The sequence below is a fragment of the Salminus brasiliensis genome, chromosome 19 (genome assembly GCF_030463535.1).
Source record: "Salminus brasiliensis chromosome 19, fSalBra1.hap2, whole genome shotgun sequence".
NCBI classification, from domain to species: domain Eukaryota; kingdom Metazoa; phylum Chordata; class Actinopteri; order Characiformes; family Bryconidae; genus Salminus; species Salminus brasiliensis.
In genome coordinates, this window is record NC_132896.1 from 14,438,516 (window position 1) to 14,456,071 (window position 17,556).

The 17,556-nt window shown below is 39.8% G+C and overlaps 1 protein-coding gene across 4 annotated transcripts in view; it reads right to left on the reverse strand.

Moving 5' to 3' along the window:
• The window catches only part of sorbs2b (sorbin and SH3 domain containing 2b), a 79,356-nt gene that overhangs the window by 18,481 nt on the left and 43,319 nt on the right, over positions 1-17,556 (reverse strand). For 3 of the 4 annotated variants that reach the window (XM_072664045.1, XM_072664044.1, XM_072664043.1), the window contains 10 exons: positions 15,433-15,557; positions 14,028-14,540; positions 11,531-11,869; positions 9,689-9,830; positions 7,856-8,010; positions 7,007-7,073; positions 5,448-5,498; positions 4,853-5,054; positions 4,475-4,589; positions 791-847 (listed from right to left, as the gene is read on the reverse strand). In XM_072664045.1, the coding sequence (XP_072520146.1) occupies positions 791-847; positions 4,475-4,589; positions 4,853-5,054; positions 5,448-5,498; positions 7,007-7,073; positions 7,856-8,010; positions 9,689-9,830; positions 11,531-11,869; positions 14,028-14,540; positions 15,433-15,557 (1,766 nt within the window). Of the gene's footprint in view, positions 1-790; positions 848-2,595; positions 2,680-4,474; positions 4,590-4,852; positions 5,055-5,447; positions 5,499-7,006; positions 7,074-7,855; positions 8,011-9,688; positions 9,831-11,530; positions 11,870-14,027; positions 14,541-15,432; positions 15,558-17,556 lie in introns of all 4 variants that reach the window. The other variant, XM_072664046.1, reaches the window with a different exon arrangement.

Sequence of the window (17,556 nt, forward strand, 5' to 3'; positions counted from 1 at the left end):
AGCCCACTTTTTCCCTCACTCATTTTCTCACCCCCCTTACTCATTCATACACTAACCCACTCATTAATTCACTAGCCCACATACCCCCCCCCCATTCATTTACTCACCAACCCACTTATTCCCTCACTCACTCACTCACACTAGCAAACTCATTCCCTTCTTCATTCATTCACCCACTAGAGATTTTGGATTTGTGCTCTTGTCTCAATAAACATGTTCTTTCACTTCCTCACTCGTTCATTTACTACTCTAGTAATTCCCTCCCATACCCATTCAATCCCTTCCTCACTCATTCACTCACTAGCCCACTTATACCCTTTCCTCACTCGTTCACTTATAAGTCCACTCATTCCCTCCCTCACTCATTCACTCACCCACTAGACCACCCATTGACTCACTAGTCAATGTCTAGTTCCCTCATCCCTCACTAGTCCCTCATTCTTTACTCACTAGCCCACTCATTCTCTTCCCTCACTTATTCACTCACAAGGCACCTTACTCCCTCACTTATTCCTTCACTCATTCACTCATTAGACCACTCATTCACTCTCTGGCCCACTTTAATGGTCCCTATTTTAATCTTTTAAAAACTAGCCCACTTATTCCCGTCCCACACACATTCACTCATTAGCTCACATATTCCTTCATTCATTCACTTACTAGCCCACTCATTCCCTCACTGATTCAGACACTAGCCCACTCATTCCTTCACATGTTTACTCACTCATTCCCTCACTAGCTCACTTATTCTCTCACTTGCTTACTCACTCTCTCTCCACTCACTGATTACCTCATGGCGGAATCGGAGAGCACTCTCTGGATTGTAATCCAGGTGTTTTTTAGGAGGCTTGACCCAGAGGAGGAAGAGAGAGCAGGAGGAGGAGTGGAGATGACAGAGCCACAGATATGATGGGGAAAAAGGAGGTAAAGAAGTGGTTACCTGACTGCAGGGGAAGAATCAGATGTTATACCACCTTACACCAGCTGGCAACTAGCACCACGCTTACCAGTACATACCACAGGTCACTACAGCCTTTACATAATTACAATTAGGGGTGCACAATATACAGATTGGCAGCTGATATATGATTTGCAGATCAATAGATACATATCATTGTAACAATCCTTGGCTGTCCATCGTCTGTGTGCTACTTTTGGTGGTTTTCTTTGTGCGTTTGTGTTGCAGTATGTGGAGATCCATGATTGTGACGCGCTCATCTATAAAGGGTGGCTAGACAACCTTGAAGGACATCCTGTTGGGACTAATCTAAGTCTAAGTAATTTAGTAATTTAAAGTTTTTTGTCTTTCTGTGTTTTTTCCCTCCAGTTTTAGACTGTTCATTACTTTGCAATATAGCTCATCCCCAAAGCCAGACATCCCCTCTTTCCCATTAAATAAAAACATGAAATCTTGTTAAATTCCGTTGGTCATTATTAGCATTTTGTTTTGCTCTGGCAGTTTTAATTTCATAGGAAAGGTATTGTGTATTTTTTGGATTTGATTTATCTATTAATGAGATTGGGCCTTAGTTACTTCGCTGCCCTACAATCATTTGTTAAATTGAGAGTCACAGTTTTTAACAGAGATTTTAGATCATGAGTCAATGTCTTGGTCTTCCCCTAAATAGAAGATTAGGAACTTTATTTCAGGTGAAAGAACCAGATCCTGCCTGCAAGCCCTGATATGAAAGAGACTGGTGTTGTAATAGATAGATAGAGTCTGCTTTTCTTCCAGGCAGTTGAAGGCCAGTGGCAGTAAGGTGGAGAATGCCTAGTGCATAGACACAATTCTTTCTTTCTTTATCTATGTGAAAGGGACTGGATTTGGCCAATTTTATCATTCTTTTCGTGAGGTCTTCTTTTGTGAGACAGGGACCTGATTTAGTCGGTTCAGACATTCTCTTTTTAAGGTCTTCTCTTGTCTGAGAGGGACCCGATTTGGTTGGTTCTGAGACTCTTTTGTAGGGTCTTCCTTCTGAAATCTCTGCATTTGAGCAATTGGTTTTGACTGGCAGCTGTGTCTCAGGACAAGAGTCTGGTATAGTATATAAAGATTAGCTGTATAAATGTAACATATGATGTAGATTTGTAATCTCTCACTGTACCCGTAACATTCATATGAATGTAATATTCTTATTAATAATGAAATGATCAGTTGTATTGAAGAGTAAGATGCTCATTATCAGATCTCGTTATCAGCGCTGGAATTCAATATCATTGCACCCCTAACTACAATTATACCTTGAACTAACCACAAAACAGTGGAGTGATCGTGCAAGTGCTTTTCAAATCAAATGTGCCATTAGCATTATCTACCCCCTAACCTATAAAATGAATTGGGTGAAGAACACAGGCACCCAATGACACACTACGCAAGGCCAAAATGTTGGAGGGAGGGAAAGAGCAGAACGCCTCAGTAAATGAGATCATCTCTTGATCTTCACACATTGTTAACAGCATGCGCTTAGTATTTCTGCTCATTCCAACCACTCATTCCACAACTACTGTGGCAGTCTAAACTAACAAGCTTCACACCAACCACAAGTGCCATGCTAGCAGCACCAAACCAAACACTCAAGACTTCTCCTCACTTACCGGCCGTCCAAACTCCAGCTCAGCAAAGAACTTATACCAGGGCTCATTCTCTAAATCTAGCTCGTCTGGGTTCAAGTTACTCTTCTGGATTGCAGATTGGGCGGACGTGGGGACAGGAGAGAGGAATGAGACGGAAGGCAGGAATGAAAAGGAGTATTTATGGCCACAGAAATGAAGGTGTCAAAATGCGGAATGTGTGAAGGAAAGCGTGAAATATGACTTTGGGTTTGTCCAGTAGAGAGTCCGCTGCATTACCTCTACAACTCCCTAAATGACATAACAGAAACTATGTGCTGTGAGTGTGCTGTGTTTTAGGAGTTCACTGTAGCACCCTTTCTCATCCAGCAGAGTGCAGTAGCCCACCATTACATTAGCAATAGTTAGTCTTTAAAACATCACAGTTAATTGCTTGCACAGAAATAAAACATCTAATCAGTAATTAGAAGCACTGGTTGTTATCTTTTAAGTTAATAAATATCATATTAAGCTGATACCGATCAATTTAAAAATGCATACATAGGATAGCCTTCTACTGTAAACTTGTAACAATATAGTGTATCATACTGTAAACAATGGCTTATTAAATGCCAATTCCACCTATTTTCCTTAAAGTCTACATAATGAAATGACTATAGTAATTAAATCTTCTCTTTGAATGACTTTACACTTTCGGCTGAATTACAGAATTAATGTCTAATTTATCTGGATTAAATGTGGAGTTGGTTCTAAAATTACTCTTAATTTCTACATAAGAAGATTTCGCTTCTAGCTCTTGTTGTTGAAAATGTTGGTATGCTTAATTTGTTTCTGTTTTTCCTACATTTTACCTTCACTACACAGGTTTTACTGAATATTGGGTCATTTCAAAAATGTTGCATTGTTTATGCAGCATAAAAGACTATGTTCCAATTGGTCTAAATAAAAATAATAAGTGCTTTAAACAGATCTTAAGGAAATAATAATATTAATAATATTTATTTAATATATAATTAATATTAATGTGAATAATATATTAATATTAATTAATATATAATTAATAATATATTTAAGGTTTTTGAGGAATTGCATTAAAGAAAATTCTTACGAACGCCTTAGTGTTCTACTTAGAAAAACTTTAGTCCAGCCCCAGGCCTCTAAAAGCTACCAGCAGTTCCAAACCTACTCCTGTTGTTAAGCATGGAGTTAGGTACGTTTTGTGTCTTGTGACTTAATCAGTTGTTGCCCAAAGCCCTAAAGTTTTCCACTAAATAAAATAATGTCCTGTGTTTGGTCTGGCAGTGAGTCTGGGGAGAGAGCCCACTCTCACATTCTGTTACAGTGTGATTCTACTGCTGAATTTCATCCAGTGGGGGCTTGTATTATGACTAATTTACTGCTTTTACGGATAAATGCTTGAAGTCTGCTGAAGTATTTTCCTTTAATGTCAGGCATCTTTTAAGGCACTCCTAATTTTTGTTGTATCAAAAATATATGAACTTAAGAAACCACTGTACTGTATTATATCCAATTCAGAATTTTGTTAATTGTCCCACCCTGTGTGAAAACAAACGCAAATGAAAGTCTTGAACACAAACAGATGGTGTGACATTAATAGCACTGATGGCCTCTGGTACTGGTGACACATTTGGACTGGTTGATTGATTTTACTTAATGATGCCTGCTATTCTGCTCAAGGTCAGGGTGTGCTGACAGTGATTTATTTCACTCTGTTGTGAATTTTAGACAGAGAGGATTGAAATATTAAAAATTTGTAAAGTGTTAAGTACAATTTGTGAGTGTTAAGAGTGCAATGGAAGAAACTACATTTTTAACTCTTCAATTTTTTCTCACACTTGCAAAAGCATCTCTATTAATACCATCCAAAACCCAAAGGACGTACCGCTCTCTCCTGCTCCAGAATAGAGGACTTTCCTGGCTCATAGTCAAAGATACTCCTGGGCTCTGCCCTGTATTTACGAGTGTCCACTTTTCTATCCGGAGGACCCCATTCGTTCCTAAGAGTGTGAGAGAAGCAATACTCAATCAACAGTGTCAGATGATTGGCACAATGTTGTAGAAAGGTCAAAGGCTTATGTCCTTGGCTTGTGGCAAACACTAGACATTTCATCCCCTCTTCAGACTGAAGATTAATGTTTTAAACTTTGAGGGTTATTTTAAAGCTTGGAGGGTGAAGACTATACAGTCATCTTATGGTCTACACCGTTCCATACAGATCCGCCCTATTAATTTCTGCAATTTTCGGTGTGCCGGAGCTTACATGTTCGGTGTGCTGCTGCCTCCTTGGCTGGTGTCGCGGTCATGTGATTTAGGCTGAGCTGATAACGAGGTGGACAGGGGAGAGGAGCTGGGTGCTCTGAAGCCACATGTGCCGTTGTCAGAGATGCTCTTGGTTATGGGTCTGTATGTACTGCTCTTAGGTGCAGGATGTGCCTGGACACTATTAGATGGGCCACGCTTCTCTGAAAAATAAAATGAGAATGGTCATGGATAGTGGTTTCTGACTCTGCAGAACCCCCTGTCCTGCACATTGTGACGGTTCTATTATACATTCTATAATACACAGCCTTCCTGGCATAGTAGCTAGCTTATTTGATGGATCAGGTGTGTTGGAAATAAGGTAAACACTAAAATGTGCAGGGCAGGTGGTCATCCATCAGAGTTGGGAACCACTGGTCTAGCAGACACTATAGGCTGTAACACAGCAAAGCCTCCAGTGATTAATTCATGTTTTATTTGATTTCAGGACAAATGAACAGTGTGTATTAAGGCAAACACAGTCACCATCACTACCACTGGATAACCTTGTAGATATTATAGAATGTATGTATAGAATAAGCAATGTAGACACATACCAGTATTTGCAGCAGGATGAGTGGTACTACGGGCACCAGAATATTCAACTTCTGTGGAATTAGATGAGCAAGTTTATACAAAACTGAGCAGTACAAGCTAAATAAGCTAATTATTTAAGGTAATACAGTAATAAACTGATCTGTGGAGGTTTTACAGTACAACATTTACAATTAGGGCATTTGGTTGACATTGTTATCCAGAGCGACATGCATATGAATCATTGCAAAGCTAGGTCAACGTAGTGTTAGGAGTGCTGCCCAAGGACTCTTATTGGTGTAGTGTGGTGTGCTTGCCTGATTAGGGAAACAAACTCTAGTTGGCTGCAAGGAAGAGGCAGTGTTGTTATCCACTATGCCACACCAACCACTATTATTTAATTTCCTAATTAAGCTCTAATTAATTAAATTATATACACATGGGCATCAATCAAAACATTCAACCGAATAAATAAAGTCTGCTTTTTATTACTGATAGTAAAATATAAACAAGCAAGTCCACAATTAAGAAGCAAGATCATCTCGCTCCTCTGAAATGATTAATTCTTCTTTAACGCAAATAAACAGCAGAGAGAAAAACACACTAGTTGAAAGTGCAGCACATGTTAGCACTGTTATAAACTGAAAATAAAAACACTAACACATGAACATGTTCTGCAATTACAATGTTTCACTATCCACTAATGTTTCTTAGTGGATAGTGAGGACAACTGAGAATATCATCAGGGTCTCTCTCCCCTCCATAATGGACATTTACACTACACGCTGCATTTGCAAAGCCACTAGTATTGTGAATGACCCCACCCATCCAGCCCCACTTCAGTAATGTTGTCTGCCAGAAGGTACCAGATTATCACTTCCAGTCTCTGCTTCATCCCCCAGACATTAGACCCTTCAACTGAACTACAAATGTATTTAAATGAGACACCAGTGTATTGTACCAAATCTATTTTAGCCAATACACCTAATTAATGTGCCTTAAAAGAAGCATAAGAAGGAATACAATTTAAAGGCATAACAAGCAAAATGGGATATCAGGTGCTGTTCGTGTCCACTGTTCCTGCCCTTCGACCCCCGTGATCCCCTGGGCAACACGCCGACCAATACTGCTGGGGCTGCACAGTCAGGTTCCAGCAATTATGCAGCTCTAATCCACGGTCTGCTGAATAAAGCTCTTTTATTGTCACTCCTTTTTTTTTTGAAGCTTGTCAATTCTCCTCACTGCAGATAGCAACTATGCCCTGAGGGAGCACCATCCGCAAGCAAGAGCAGATGTCTTTCATCTACAGGATTCCATCTAAAGCCATAATGGCCAGTTAAACAGTGTGCTGTAATACAGAACAAATGAAGAACATCCAACTGATTTTAAAACGATGGACAGGATTATACAGCAAAACACATTACAACACAGGGGTCTAATTAGAACAGTTGCATTGTGTTACCCAATCCAACCACATAAAACTGTAATGTCAAGGGCTCACAATTATCACACTGTACAAATAACCAAGGTTTACTATCTACACAAGTACTCAGAAAGAAAAAAAAAATAAGCAAGGTCTTACCTGGTTTATGCACTACATGAATCTGCTTAAACATAGTCTTGTACCAGTCCTTTGGCCTGTCCACAGTCTACGAAAACAATCACAAACCATAAATGAATCGTAGTGCTTCAGCTCTGTGCTTAAGCCACTGCTTTTGAAACAAGGATATGATGAAAATGCTGATACATTCTGTGGTGCTCTGCTGAGCTGAGAGATACAACAGTGTTGTCTGGCTGCCCGTCAATGATGCTGACCTCAGCAGCCCCCTGCTTCCCCAAGGCTAAATAAAACTCAACGTGAGAAAATGCAATTTACTGCTGCATCCCAACAGCTAGTCAGTCCCACATGGTAAGAGATTGATTGCCTATTAATTCTAGAATTACCACAGGCATAGACAAGTTACAACGACTGACCAGACCCATAAATGAACATCAGGGACAAGCTATTACCAGGGCCTTTCAAACTAGATAAATTATAATGTTTTTGTACTAAACATAACACAAACATGAGGTTTTGACTTACATCATACATACAAGATACCAATGCAGCATTCAAAGACTGCACACATCTGTAATATGGTGACATATATGTCTTACAAGATTTGCAATCCAAGCCAAGCCAAATGGAATTAGTGATTTACTATGGTTTGTATAAATATCATAGCATGCGTCCATCTTTACATCTCACTGCTTTTTAGTTTCATGGGAATCTAATTTTCAGAGCAGTTCTATTGGTCTATTTCTATTGGTTCATTGTGAAAGTTTGACTAAATATAAAGAACAATGACCTGATTCACATTCTATCAACATGTAAAAAAGGGACTCTCATATTTTCTCATACAATAAAAACACACACATGCGGTGCACCTACCGTCCGGATGGCGATGGGGATACCAGACTCATCCACAGGGCCAATGCCAGAGTAGTGGGTATCCCTGCCCACCGTACCTCTCCTTTCTTCTTCTAAAGCACGGGCAGGAGATACAGAACTCACGTTGACGTATATCGGAGTGCTGGACTCAGAAGCTGGGGGAAGGCACAGAGATAGGATCAGGTCGGGGAACTGGAGTTCGTAAGAATGCTGTTCGGACTAAGCAATGCTTCCATATCGTTGGAAAACAGAACCAGCTGTGTGATCCCGCAGAAGCTCAGATTACCACCCAAGTGATGGGAGCAGATCCGCTGCTCCAGCATAAGAATTACAGGTACAGAAAAGCAGTTCTAAATCCTTCTTCACAAGCAAGCACACGACCCAATGCCGTTAGACGACAAAAAGGCCTCTTATTCTGAGACAATAGGCAGCTTCAAACCACACACAGACGCAATAATCCCAGTGCCCGAGCCCCTCCCCTGCCCCAAACACTCCGTCACTCAGACATGCGCTTAATCTCCATCACTTGCTGCTTGGGATTAGAGAGATCACCGGACGCAGATGCAGAGCAGAGGAAAACAGAGCAGGCAATGCTGAATGAGGTGGCGTCACGTGTGCAGGGTACAGCACTGACGCTGAACTGTGAACTGTGGCCACGCGTTCACGCTCATTAGTGCTGCATTAGAGCTTGACGTGTCACATCAGTGACTTCTCAAGGAGTATGACGTTTAAAATATTCACAGCTGCTATGCTGTTGAAGCTGTATTTAGCTGAAGTCTTTTATAGGACTAGGGAGAAGCAGGGAGATTTCTGCTGCTAAAAAGTAACATCAAAGTAACAACAAAAATATCACAGTTATTAACTTATGTCCTTTTCATCATCTGTGTATCATCTGTTTTACCAGTTGTATAAATAAGAAATATAAAAGTATGAGTGAGTTTCAGGGTATATTTCTTAGTTCTGTTTTAACATTGCCATATAATGTATTTATTCAGTATTGTAGGTAGTCCTTGATTATCTTCTGAGCATATGAGTATGCTGGTATGAGTATATGTGTTTGGTGTGGCGCAACCAATAACACCACTGATACCACTAACACCACACCTGCCAGTGAGCTATTACGCCATGTGGGAGACCAGAGTTCAATTCCCAGTCTGGGTGCCTATGCTGTGCTACACTAATAAGAGTCCTTGGGCAAGACTCCTAACACTGCATTGGCCTATATCTGTAATATGAGGAACCTTGAGAGTCGCTAGTAAAAAAATTCAATTTCTTGGGTTAGGTGTAAATACAGACATTTTATCAGTCCAGCATCAACTAAACAGTTTGTTCTTCACAGTATCAGTCAAATCTAATCTGTCCAACATCTGTTGATATTTTCTTTTATTTAATATCTCCCCATCGTAAGTTGTAACTTGTTGCCACTGTGTAAATCTCCCCTACTGTATGGCTTCCACCCAATCCAGGAGCGAGGAAGCACATACTTCCTCTGAGACACATTAAACTAGCCACTGCATTACTTTGGAATTGCTGGTAATGCAACATTACAGAGAAGCAAAAAGCATCTACAGCATAGTGCTGACTGTCCAGGTTCGCCCAGGCAGAAACTCACAGTTGGTTATCGCTAAGCCATCCTAGAGAATGGCAGTGCCAGTTGTGCTCAATTCAACTTCCTGCCACAGAAGGCTAAAGCACGGTCAGGAGGTCTTGGCCAAAGGACGCAACCCTCTTAGCCAGCTGCTCAGCTCGAGAGCGTCGGACAAACAGATTCTAAGCTGAGATGCAGTTAGTTTGACAACTGGGAAACAGGCAAGTACCAGAGCTTCTACTCACCAGTGCTCCGGCTCTGCTGCATCGCTGAGAGGCTTGGGCTGAGAGAGGGAAGAGGGGGGTACGTAGAAGGGGAGAAGGGTCTTTGATGGTGACTTTTTAGGCTTGAAGCCACACCAATGTTGCCATTTACAGTCATCTGTCCCTAGGAAGCAAAGTAGAGGAAAGAGAAAAATGGCAGATGACATTATTGGAAGCACAGTCTTTGTGTATAGTAAAAGCATTAATTATGATATCACATTATCAACTGATGCTACCAAATTATGTTGTTAACATTCAAGACAGGGACTAAGTCAGTAGAGGAGAGATCGGGTAAAAAGGAAAGATGCCAATAACATTAGCTGTAGAGAGAATCATGATTTTGTTTATAGGAAATGCTAGATTTAGACAAATAAATGTTACAGTGACATGGTTTAAAATGTGTTTAAAGGTGCCCAAGAATTACAATGGCAAAAGTGACATGATAATATTGTGCTGTCACCACCTGACTGTGCTAGTGATAGGAAGACGGGTCTCCTTTGCGGCCACAGCTGTTGAGTTTGAGGGAGCTAAAACTCAAAACACAATGTAGTAAAAGCTTGGGGGAGCAAGATCCGCATTAGGCTACAAGCTAAAACTAGCAGGCATTAGCTTTTATCATCTTTCCACACACATCAGAAGGGAAGAGTATGCATGTTGTTTTACCCGTAAGACTTGAGAAAGTGAAACCCAGGGAATCGTACATCGTGCTGAGAGGACACAATGAGTGGACAGCAACACTATCCAGTAAGATTCAGGAATAATTACAGTATTTTTGTTACAGTGTTAAAACTGTGGTACAATACGTGCCGTAAAGCAGCCAATAACATCAGAGCTTATTGCGTGTTTTTTTTTTAAAAGCCTTCTAAAAAACAAAAATAATTGTGTCACTCTAAGGCAAAATAACAGGGTGGTAAATAGACTTCTTAAATGATATCTGAGCACTTTTGGCCTGAAAATGCTCTATTAATGCATTCTTTGGCACCTTTAATGCTTCCCTTATATAAACAATGATGTGGAAAGGGCAAAAAGTAAATGTTAGAGTATAACTACAGAAAGGAAGCAAAATGCTTTTGTTACAGCTCTTTCCCACGTACACCCGCATTGTTAGCAGAATGGCTCGTCAATGTCATGATCTCATCCTGTGCCCAGTGACTCAGTGTCTCTTTACAAAGAAAAGGTGTCACTGAGAGAATCACAATGCTGTAGTGAACTATGAGATCAAGGAGAGCTGGAAGGCAAAGCCAGTTAGGGAGCGAGTGGAGACCCTGTGCACGTCCGAGAGAAAGAAAACACAGGTCTGAAGCAGGGACATCATTAGTATTGTTCCAAACACAAACATTCCAGAGAGCAGAGGCATTAAAACCAGCCAATGTGAATCACAGGGTGGTTGGTTTCTGCGGATTAAGCTCTTGAATGCTGCATAAAGGAGGGAATGGGTGGATGAATAGCAGGAGAGAAAGAGTGGAGGACGGAGGGAGGGCACCAAGCAATCAAACGGAATGAGAAACGGAGGAAAAGGGCAAAGGGAATGTGTGGGAAAAGTACAAAAAAGAAACTGCGTCAGAATAAAGAAGAAAGAGAACACAGAAGACAAAAGGAATGCAGAACGTTTAGCATAGTTCACATCTATGGTCAACCAGACAGAACAACATTAGCTTTACACAAATTAAGGAGGGTGATTCAGACAGAATCTTGAAGCAGAAACGAGAGCAAATGAAAGTTAAGTGGTCCGAAGGAAAAGACGCAAGACACATCTCCATAAACAAACCCGAAGAAAGGAGCAAAACAAGCTTAAAAGGTGTCCAGCGGCTGGTGGATAGTTACATTAGTGGTGCTAGCTGCAGGGGCATTTAGCGCCATGTCGTCAGTGACAGTGCTCAGCTGGCTGAGGGTGGGTGAGGGGGTCTTAGAACCTCCCTCTGGGTCTAGTCCGCATGCCCTCAGCTCCTCCAGCAAGGCTGTGGAAGCTTCACTCTGAGCACGGGAGGAGCAGCGGCTCGGCCCCAGCGGTGGCTCCAGGCTCAGGGAGGGAGGCTCGGGGGAAAGGGCCTGGGACAGGATGCCAGAGGACCTAGAGCAGGTGTAGTCGAGGGAGAGGCGGGGCCTGTAAGGGGGGGAGTATGAGGCCGGTGCAGGTCCTGTGTAGGCCAGTGGAGCCTCACGCTGGATGACAGAGAAGAAAGTGGTAAGGTGAGCTTCAGGGGCTAAAACAATGGGAGAGAGTGGTGGTGTGATGGTGATGGTGCTGTGTATTACAGAGAGATCTGCTTCCGAACAGAAATGCTAGGCATGTAACAATACATCAGTCATCATACAGTCGGGTGAAAAAGTTAGGACACCCCATGATAACCTTAATATTTTAAAACATATGGATATATGGATATAAATCATATATAAAATATGTGAATAAAACAATAAAACAATATATAAGACATTTAAAAAGCTTTTATATAATCTTTTATATCATTTCAGCTTTAGTTTTTAGACAGATCGTCTCACATTTTCCTCAAGTGCCTCTGATATAATAAAGAATTCCTAGTGAACTCTATGTCGGGGAATTCTCCAGGCCCTACTGCAGCAAAGCAGCTCTTTTCAACCTCATTGACATTTCAACCTCCATGCTTCACAGTTTAAACATGTCCTCTTTATTCAATATTGGATTCATTTGTCCAAATTACATTATTTCAGATGTCCTGGTATTGGTCTAGGCATTCCCTGGTAAACTTTTTTAAGCAAGAGTTTTTTTCCTTGCACACCCTCAAAAACACAAAGGTTGTACGTGACTTCAGCTGTGGCCAGAGCTACCTGTAGATCCCATGATGACGACATTTTAGGATTGTTGGAAACTTTTTTATGCATCTTGTGGTCTGCTGTTGGACAAAACTTGCTAGGATGGCCCGACCTAGCCATGTTGGCAGCTGTGCTATATAAAAGTTTTCAGAGATCTTTTTAAATCCCTTCCCAGTCCCATCTGCATATACAACCTTCTTTCCGAAGGCCTCAGGATGCTCTTTTCCTTTCACCATGGTAATAACACTCACTATACAAATCAAGAGCAATCTAAACTAATGCCTGAGGTTTAAATAGGACAGACACTTTTAAGATCCTCTTGAATGATGTTCTAATTATCTGCAGCTGATGAGTCTAATTGTAGACATCGGAAATAGTAATAAATGTAGGGGTCCTACATTTGATTTCATTTCTTCAGTTTTGTGTGTTTAGTCTTATTACCCCATCTCTCAGTATTCTTAAAGTAAAGATCAAATCTCCATATGTTTAAATATACTAATATTAAAAGGTTTTCATGGTTTCAAGGTTTACATGACTTTACAAACATGTGTATTCCATGCCATTTGGTTGTGTATCGCAGAATTAGTAATCAGATTGTTTTTTTGATGTGTTGTGTTTTGCATTGCAGTTGATGTGTTGTTACATCCCTAATAAATACAATGAACTTAGTTTTAAGAAGATGGCTGGTGGTGTGATGGTGCCTTTAAAAATTGTATGAAAAAGCAACAAGAACAAGATAGAAAAGAAATTCAAAGGATTTCCAAATCATGGCATTTCAAGGCTAGTACTTGAAGGGTTTAGGGTTTCTTTACCAATTTAAAGGTTCTTCATACTCACTCATCTGTATTCTTCAAGGAACCAAACGTGGTGGTTCTATGGCACAGTTCATAGATTCAACTGTAGCACCTTAATTGGACTAACGTCTGGACTGGACTAGCTTCTAATACTAATTACATCCAATGATACAATGATAAATATACTCTGCTCCGAACACAAGAATAATGTTCATTTGGTTGGAAGCTATTATTGAAAAACAGCCAAAATGACGTGCTGCCACCCTTTTTCTGGACAGTCTTGTCCATTTTACTAATTACTGGAGAGCAGATCTCCTGTACAGGAAGGCATTTGTTATGTGTGTGTACCAGAGCATTCACAGCATTCTTCAGTGAAGGCAATGATCCTAAATAGAACCAATGCTAACTCAAAGAACCAGTAAGATGCTTAAATAATCATTCTATATGATGGGGATCTCTCATATCTTCCATATGGCACCAAAAAGGCTTTCAAAGACTGAAGTAACCCTTTTCCAATACTGTATAGAGCTCTTTTTGAGTTGTGAAGTGTGAGGTTTTTTTAAGTTCAGTGGAAAATACACAACTACTGTAACTAGACCAGTCTGACCTTGGGAACGGACTGCATTGTGCATTAGTGACATAGCAACTTGAGATTAGTAGCTTGGCATGGTGCACTATAATAGTGTGGGGTGTTATTATGATATTGAAATTGTGACTATGAATACAAATACATGTACCACATGTTGGGCTGCAGGGGGCAGTGGAAGGCGAGAGAATGTTCCGGAATCCGGGGGGTCCATCCTTTTAGGTGGAGTCGGTGGCCTGAGAGACACAGCCTGGACGTATCTGGCTTCTGTCTGAGGTTGAGGATTAATGCGTATTGACAGGGAAGCTATGTGTCTTTTCATCTGCCTAATTGGAGGGCTGTGTGGTTTGGACTCTAAGGACCATGGATGGATGTTAGGCTCCTCCAACAGTGGCAACTCAGAGGCAGATACACTGGGGAAGCTGCTACGGCTGAGAGCCTGTTTATAGTCAGTGGGATTGAAACCAGAAGACATGTCGGCTCTGGGGCCAGACGGCAATGAGATGCACTCTGAGCTTGCGCATGAGGGTTCCCTGTAGGACGGGTTGTGTGTGATGAACGGTGGGCCGTGATGGCTTTGTGTACGAGAATTAGAGAAGCTATATGCTCCTGAATTACAGTCTGCAAGGTGGAGTGGAGAGTTATCTCTCTGAGGAGCAGAGCCCTGTGCAGCCATGGCATCATGTGCAAACAAGCAAGAAAAGAGATCAGAAAAAACACATTAGCATGTTCAGAAAATAGAGGCTCTTTGCGACCTGAAGAAGAAAACCTATAGGACCTGCTGTAGAAAACCTTCTTTTGGGAGCCAAAAGTGCTTCTTCTATGTCATTTGTTTTTTTAGTTTCATGCTGAGAATTTATTTAAGAGTATGTATTCAGTTCATGTAATCTTATAACTTATTATCCAGTAGAACATTGAGGAAATGTGACCATATTCTATTGTTTTTATGAGGAATTTTATCAAAAATATGCTTTTCTGAGCATTTTGTGGATATCATCAGTACATCAGAACAACCACCCAATGGTATGTTATAATATAAACAGCATACAAACAGCAGTCCTGTTTTACTGACCTTGGTTCAGTACATTCTGAATAAAAAGAGCAGTTTTTTAAATCTTGCACAACTAGTCTGTGTCCAAATACTGTGCTACAAATTGTGTAGCATAAAATTGTATATATAATATTTGTCATATTTTGCCATATCTCTGACTGCTAATATTTGTATTTAAATTTAATCTAATTTATCATTTAATGTTTTGCAATTAAAAAAAAATAAATTATAGACAATTTATAACATGATCCTGTTCTCTAGCTCTGGCTGCGGCAACTGTGCCAGCAGGCTGAGAGAGCCTCAGTGCAAAACAGTAATAGCACTATAAATTTAACCTCCGTGTGAAACCTAGGTTTGCCTCTGTTTGTCACCACTGACCAACAACACCTGCTAAATTCAGGGACGCCTGTCTAACACATTTCCATGAGCTCTTCCTGTGGAAGCAAAAACTTCCTGAGACGATGAGCCAAACAGAGTGAGTGGAGGAAAATGGAGCTGAACTTACCGATGTAGAAGATTTCTTATCTTGCAGGTTGGGCCTGACACTCCTGAATCCTTTGGCTGCTAAAGAGGAAGTGGCCGCATCCCCATTTCTTAGAGCATCCCCAGTGCTGTAGGGCCGCCACACTTCTAGAACATTCCACACACAGTCCATCAACTTCAGTACAGTATCAACTGCATTTCTGAGCAAAGCAATAGTTAAGCAAAAGCAAGCATATTATATAACAATCATTTGTGAGTACACAATTATACTTATATATATACTGTTTAAAAATACTTGATTTGAATTAAAAACTCATTTGATTGCATGAATAAAAGGAAAAATCAATCAGTAGGAAACAAAAATGATAATTGCACTGTATTGTTTATCTTTTAATATTATTCTGTGCATCCTCAAATGCAGCATATAAACACACATTTTGGCGAGTTGTAGTCATAACATTTATTATTAATTAGTTATAAAATATGAATTAAAAATGTATGTATTAATAATAAGATAATGATTAAATAATAAGAAGAGTAACAAAACTTTTGAAAGACAGTGAAAATATTATATATATATATATATATATATATATATATATATATATATATATATATATATATAATTGTTTTTCGAGAAACAATACTTGCAAATAGATTGTAATATAGACATGTATTTTCTTTTAGTTACACTTTATTTTGAATGCTTCTTCAAAGGTAAATAAAAATGGTCTTATCAGTAACAATATCAACATAATTGAATATTGAAGCAGCAGTAGAGAAGAATCTAAATGCACAGAAATAAATATTTATTTCATAGGAGAGCAGTATTTTCACACTGTATTTGTAGTAAACAATACTTAAATGAAACATAATTATTCTTGGAGCGTAACTTATATAAAGTAAATATATATTATAATATAGTATATTTTATATAATACATGAAATAGATTTTTTATTTGTTCATTTAAAAAATATCACTATTATATCACTGCTATATAAACCTCTTAAACACCTCAAACCCCCGGTGGTTCCTGGTAATTTTCCCCCACTGTAGGGCTGGGTAATATGACGATATATCAACATATCGTGATCAATTTGTGATACACAGTCTGTAAATGTTACATTAAACTGACCTATTGTTAATAGTAGATATATTGATATATTACATTAAGTACATATGTTATGTTAAGTAGATACACAATATGTCCAAATGTTTGTGGACACCCCACCACACAGCTTGCCTAGTCCCCATAGAGAAGTATTGCCAATAGAATAGGTCTCTCTGGAGCAGATAAACATGAACCAATTTGCACCATGCAACAACAATGGGATAGAGGGCTATAAAGCCCCCCAGCATTGAGCTGTGGAGGAGTGGAACTGTGTTCTCTGGAACAACAGTGCTCCATCCAATACTTTTGGGAGTTGGGGAGTTTGGAATGAGGTGGGGTGGTGATCATCCAGTATCCTATTGTTACTAATGCGCTTGTCATTAAATGCAACCCAATCCTTACAGAAATCCTTCTAAAATTAATAGAAAGCCTTGCATTGATTAAGGAGACAGCTGCTTCAATTTACTCCAGTTACTTTTTTAATACCCTTTTGATTTCAGAAGAAACAATAAATCAGCAGGTGTCCCAATACTTTTGCCCATATGTTGCACATGGCTAATGTTACTAACTAGATATATTGTTAATATGTTCTGTTAAATTCATGTATTGTTAATAACCATAACACTAACGCAAATCCCTAAACCTTGGGTCCACTTGGGTCAACATCTTAACACCAACCCCTAAACTGCTGAGAATCTTAGTGTTGAGCTTAATACATTTGCAGATTATTGCAGATTACTGCAGTTTATGAGGGACTATCCAAATAAAGTGATAACAGAATACTGAATTCCTGAAGTATCTGTTCAGCTACTGATTTCCAACAAATGATCAGTAATGAGACCATAGTGTGGTATCTGTTAAATACATGTGAACCCGATGAAGCCTGTGTAATTCTATAGGCTCAAGATTTAGCTAAAGTATGCAGCATGTCAGCAGCATGTCTCTAACAGCTTGTTGAGGATCATGAGGTGCCACATTACACCTGTTTCATGCTCCGTAAGTCAGTACGGTTCAAGAGAACTGCACTCCAGCTC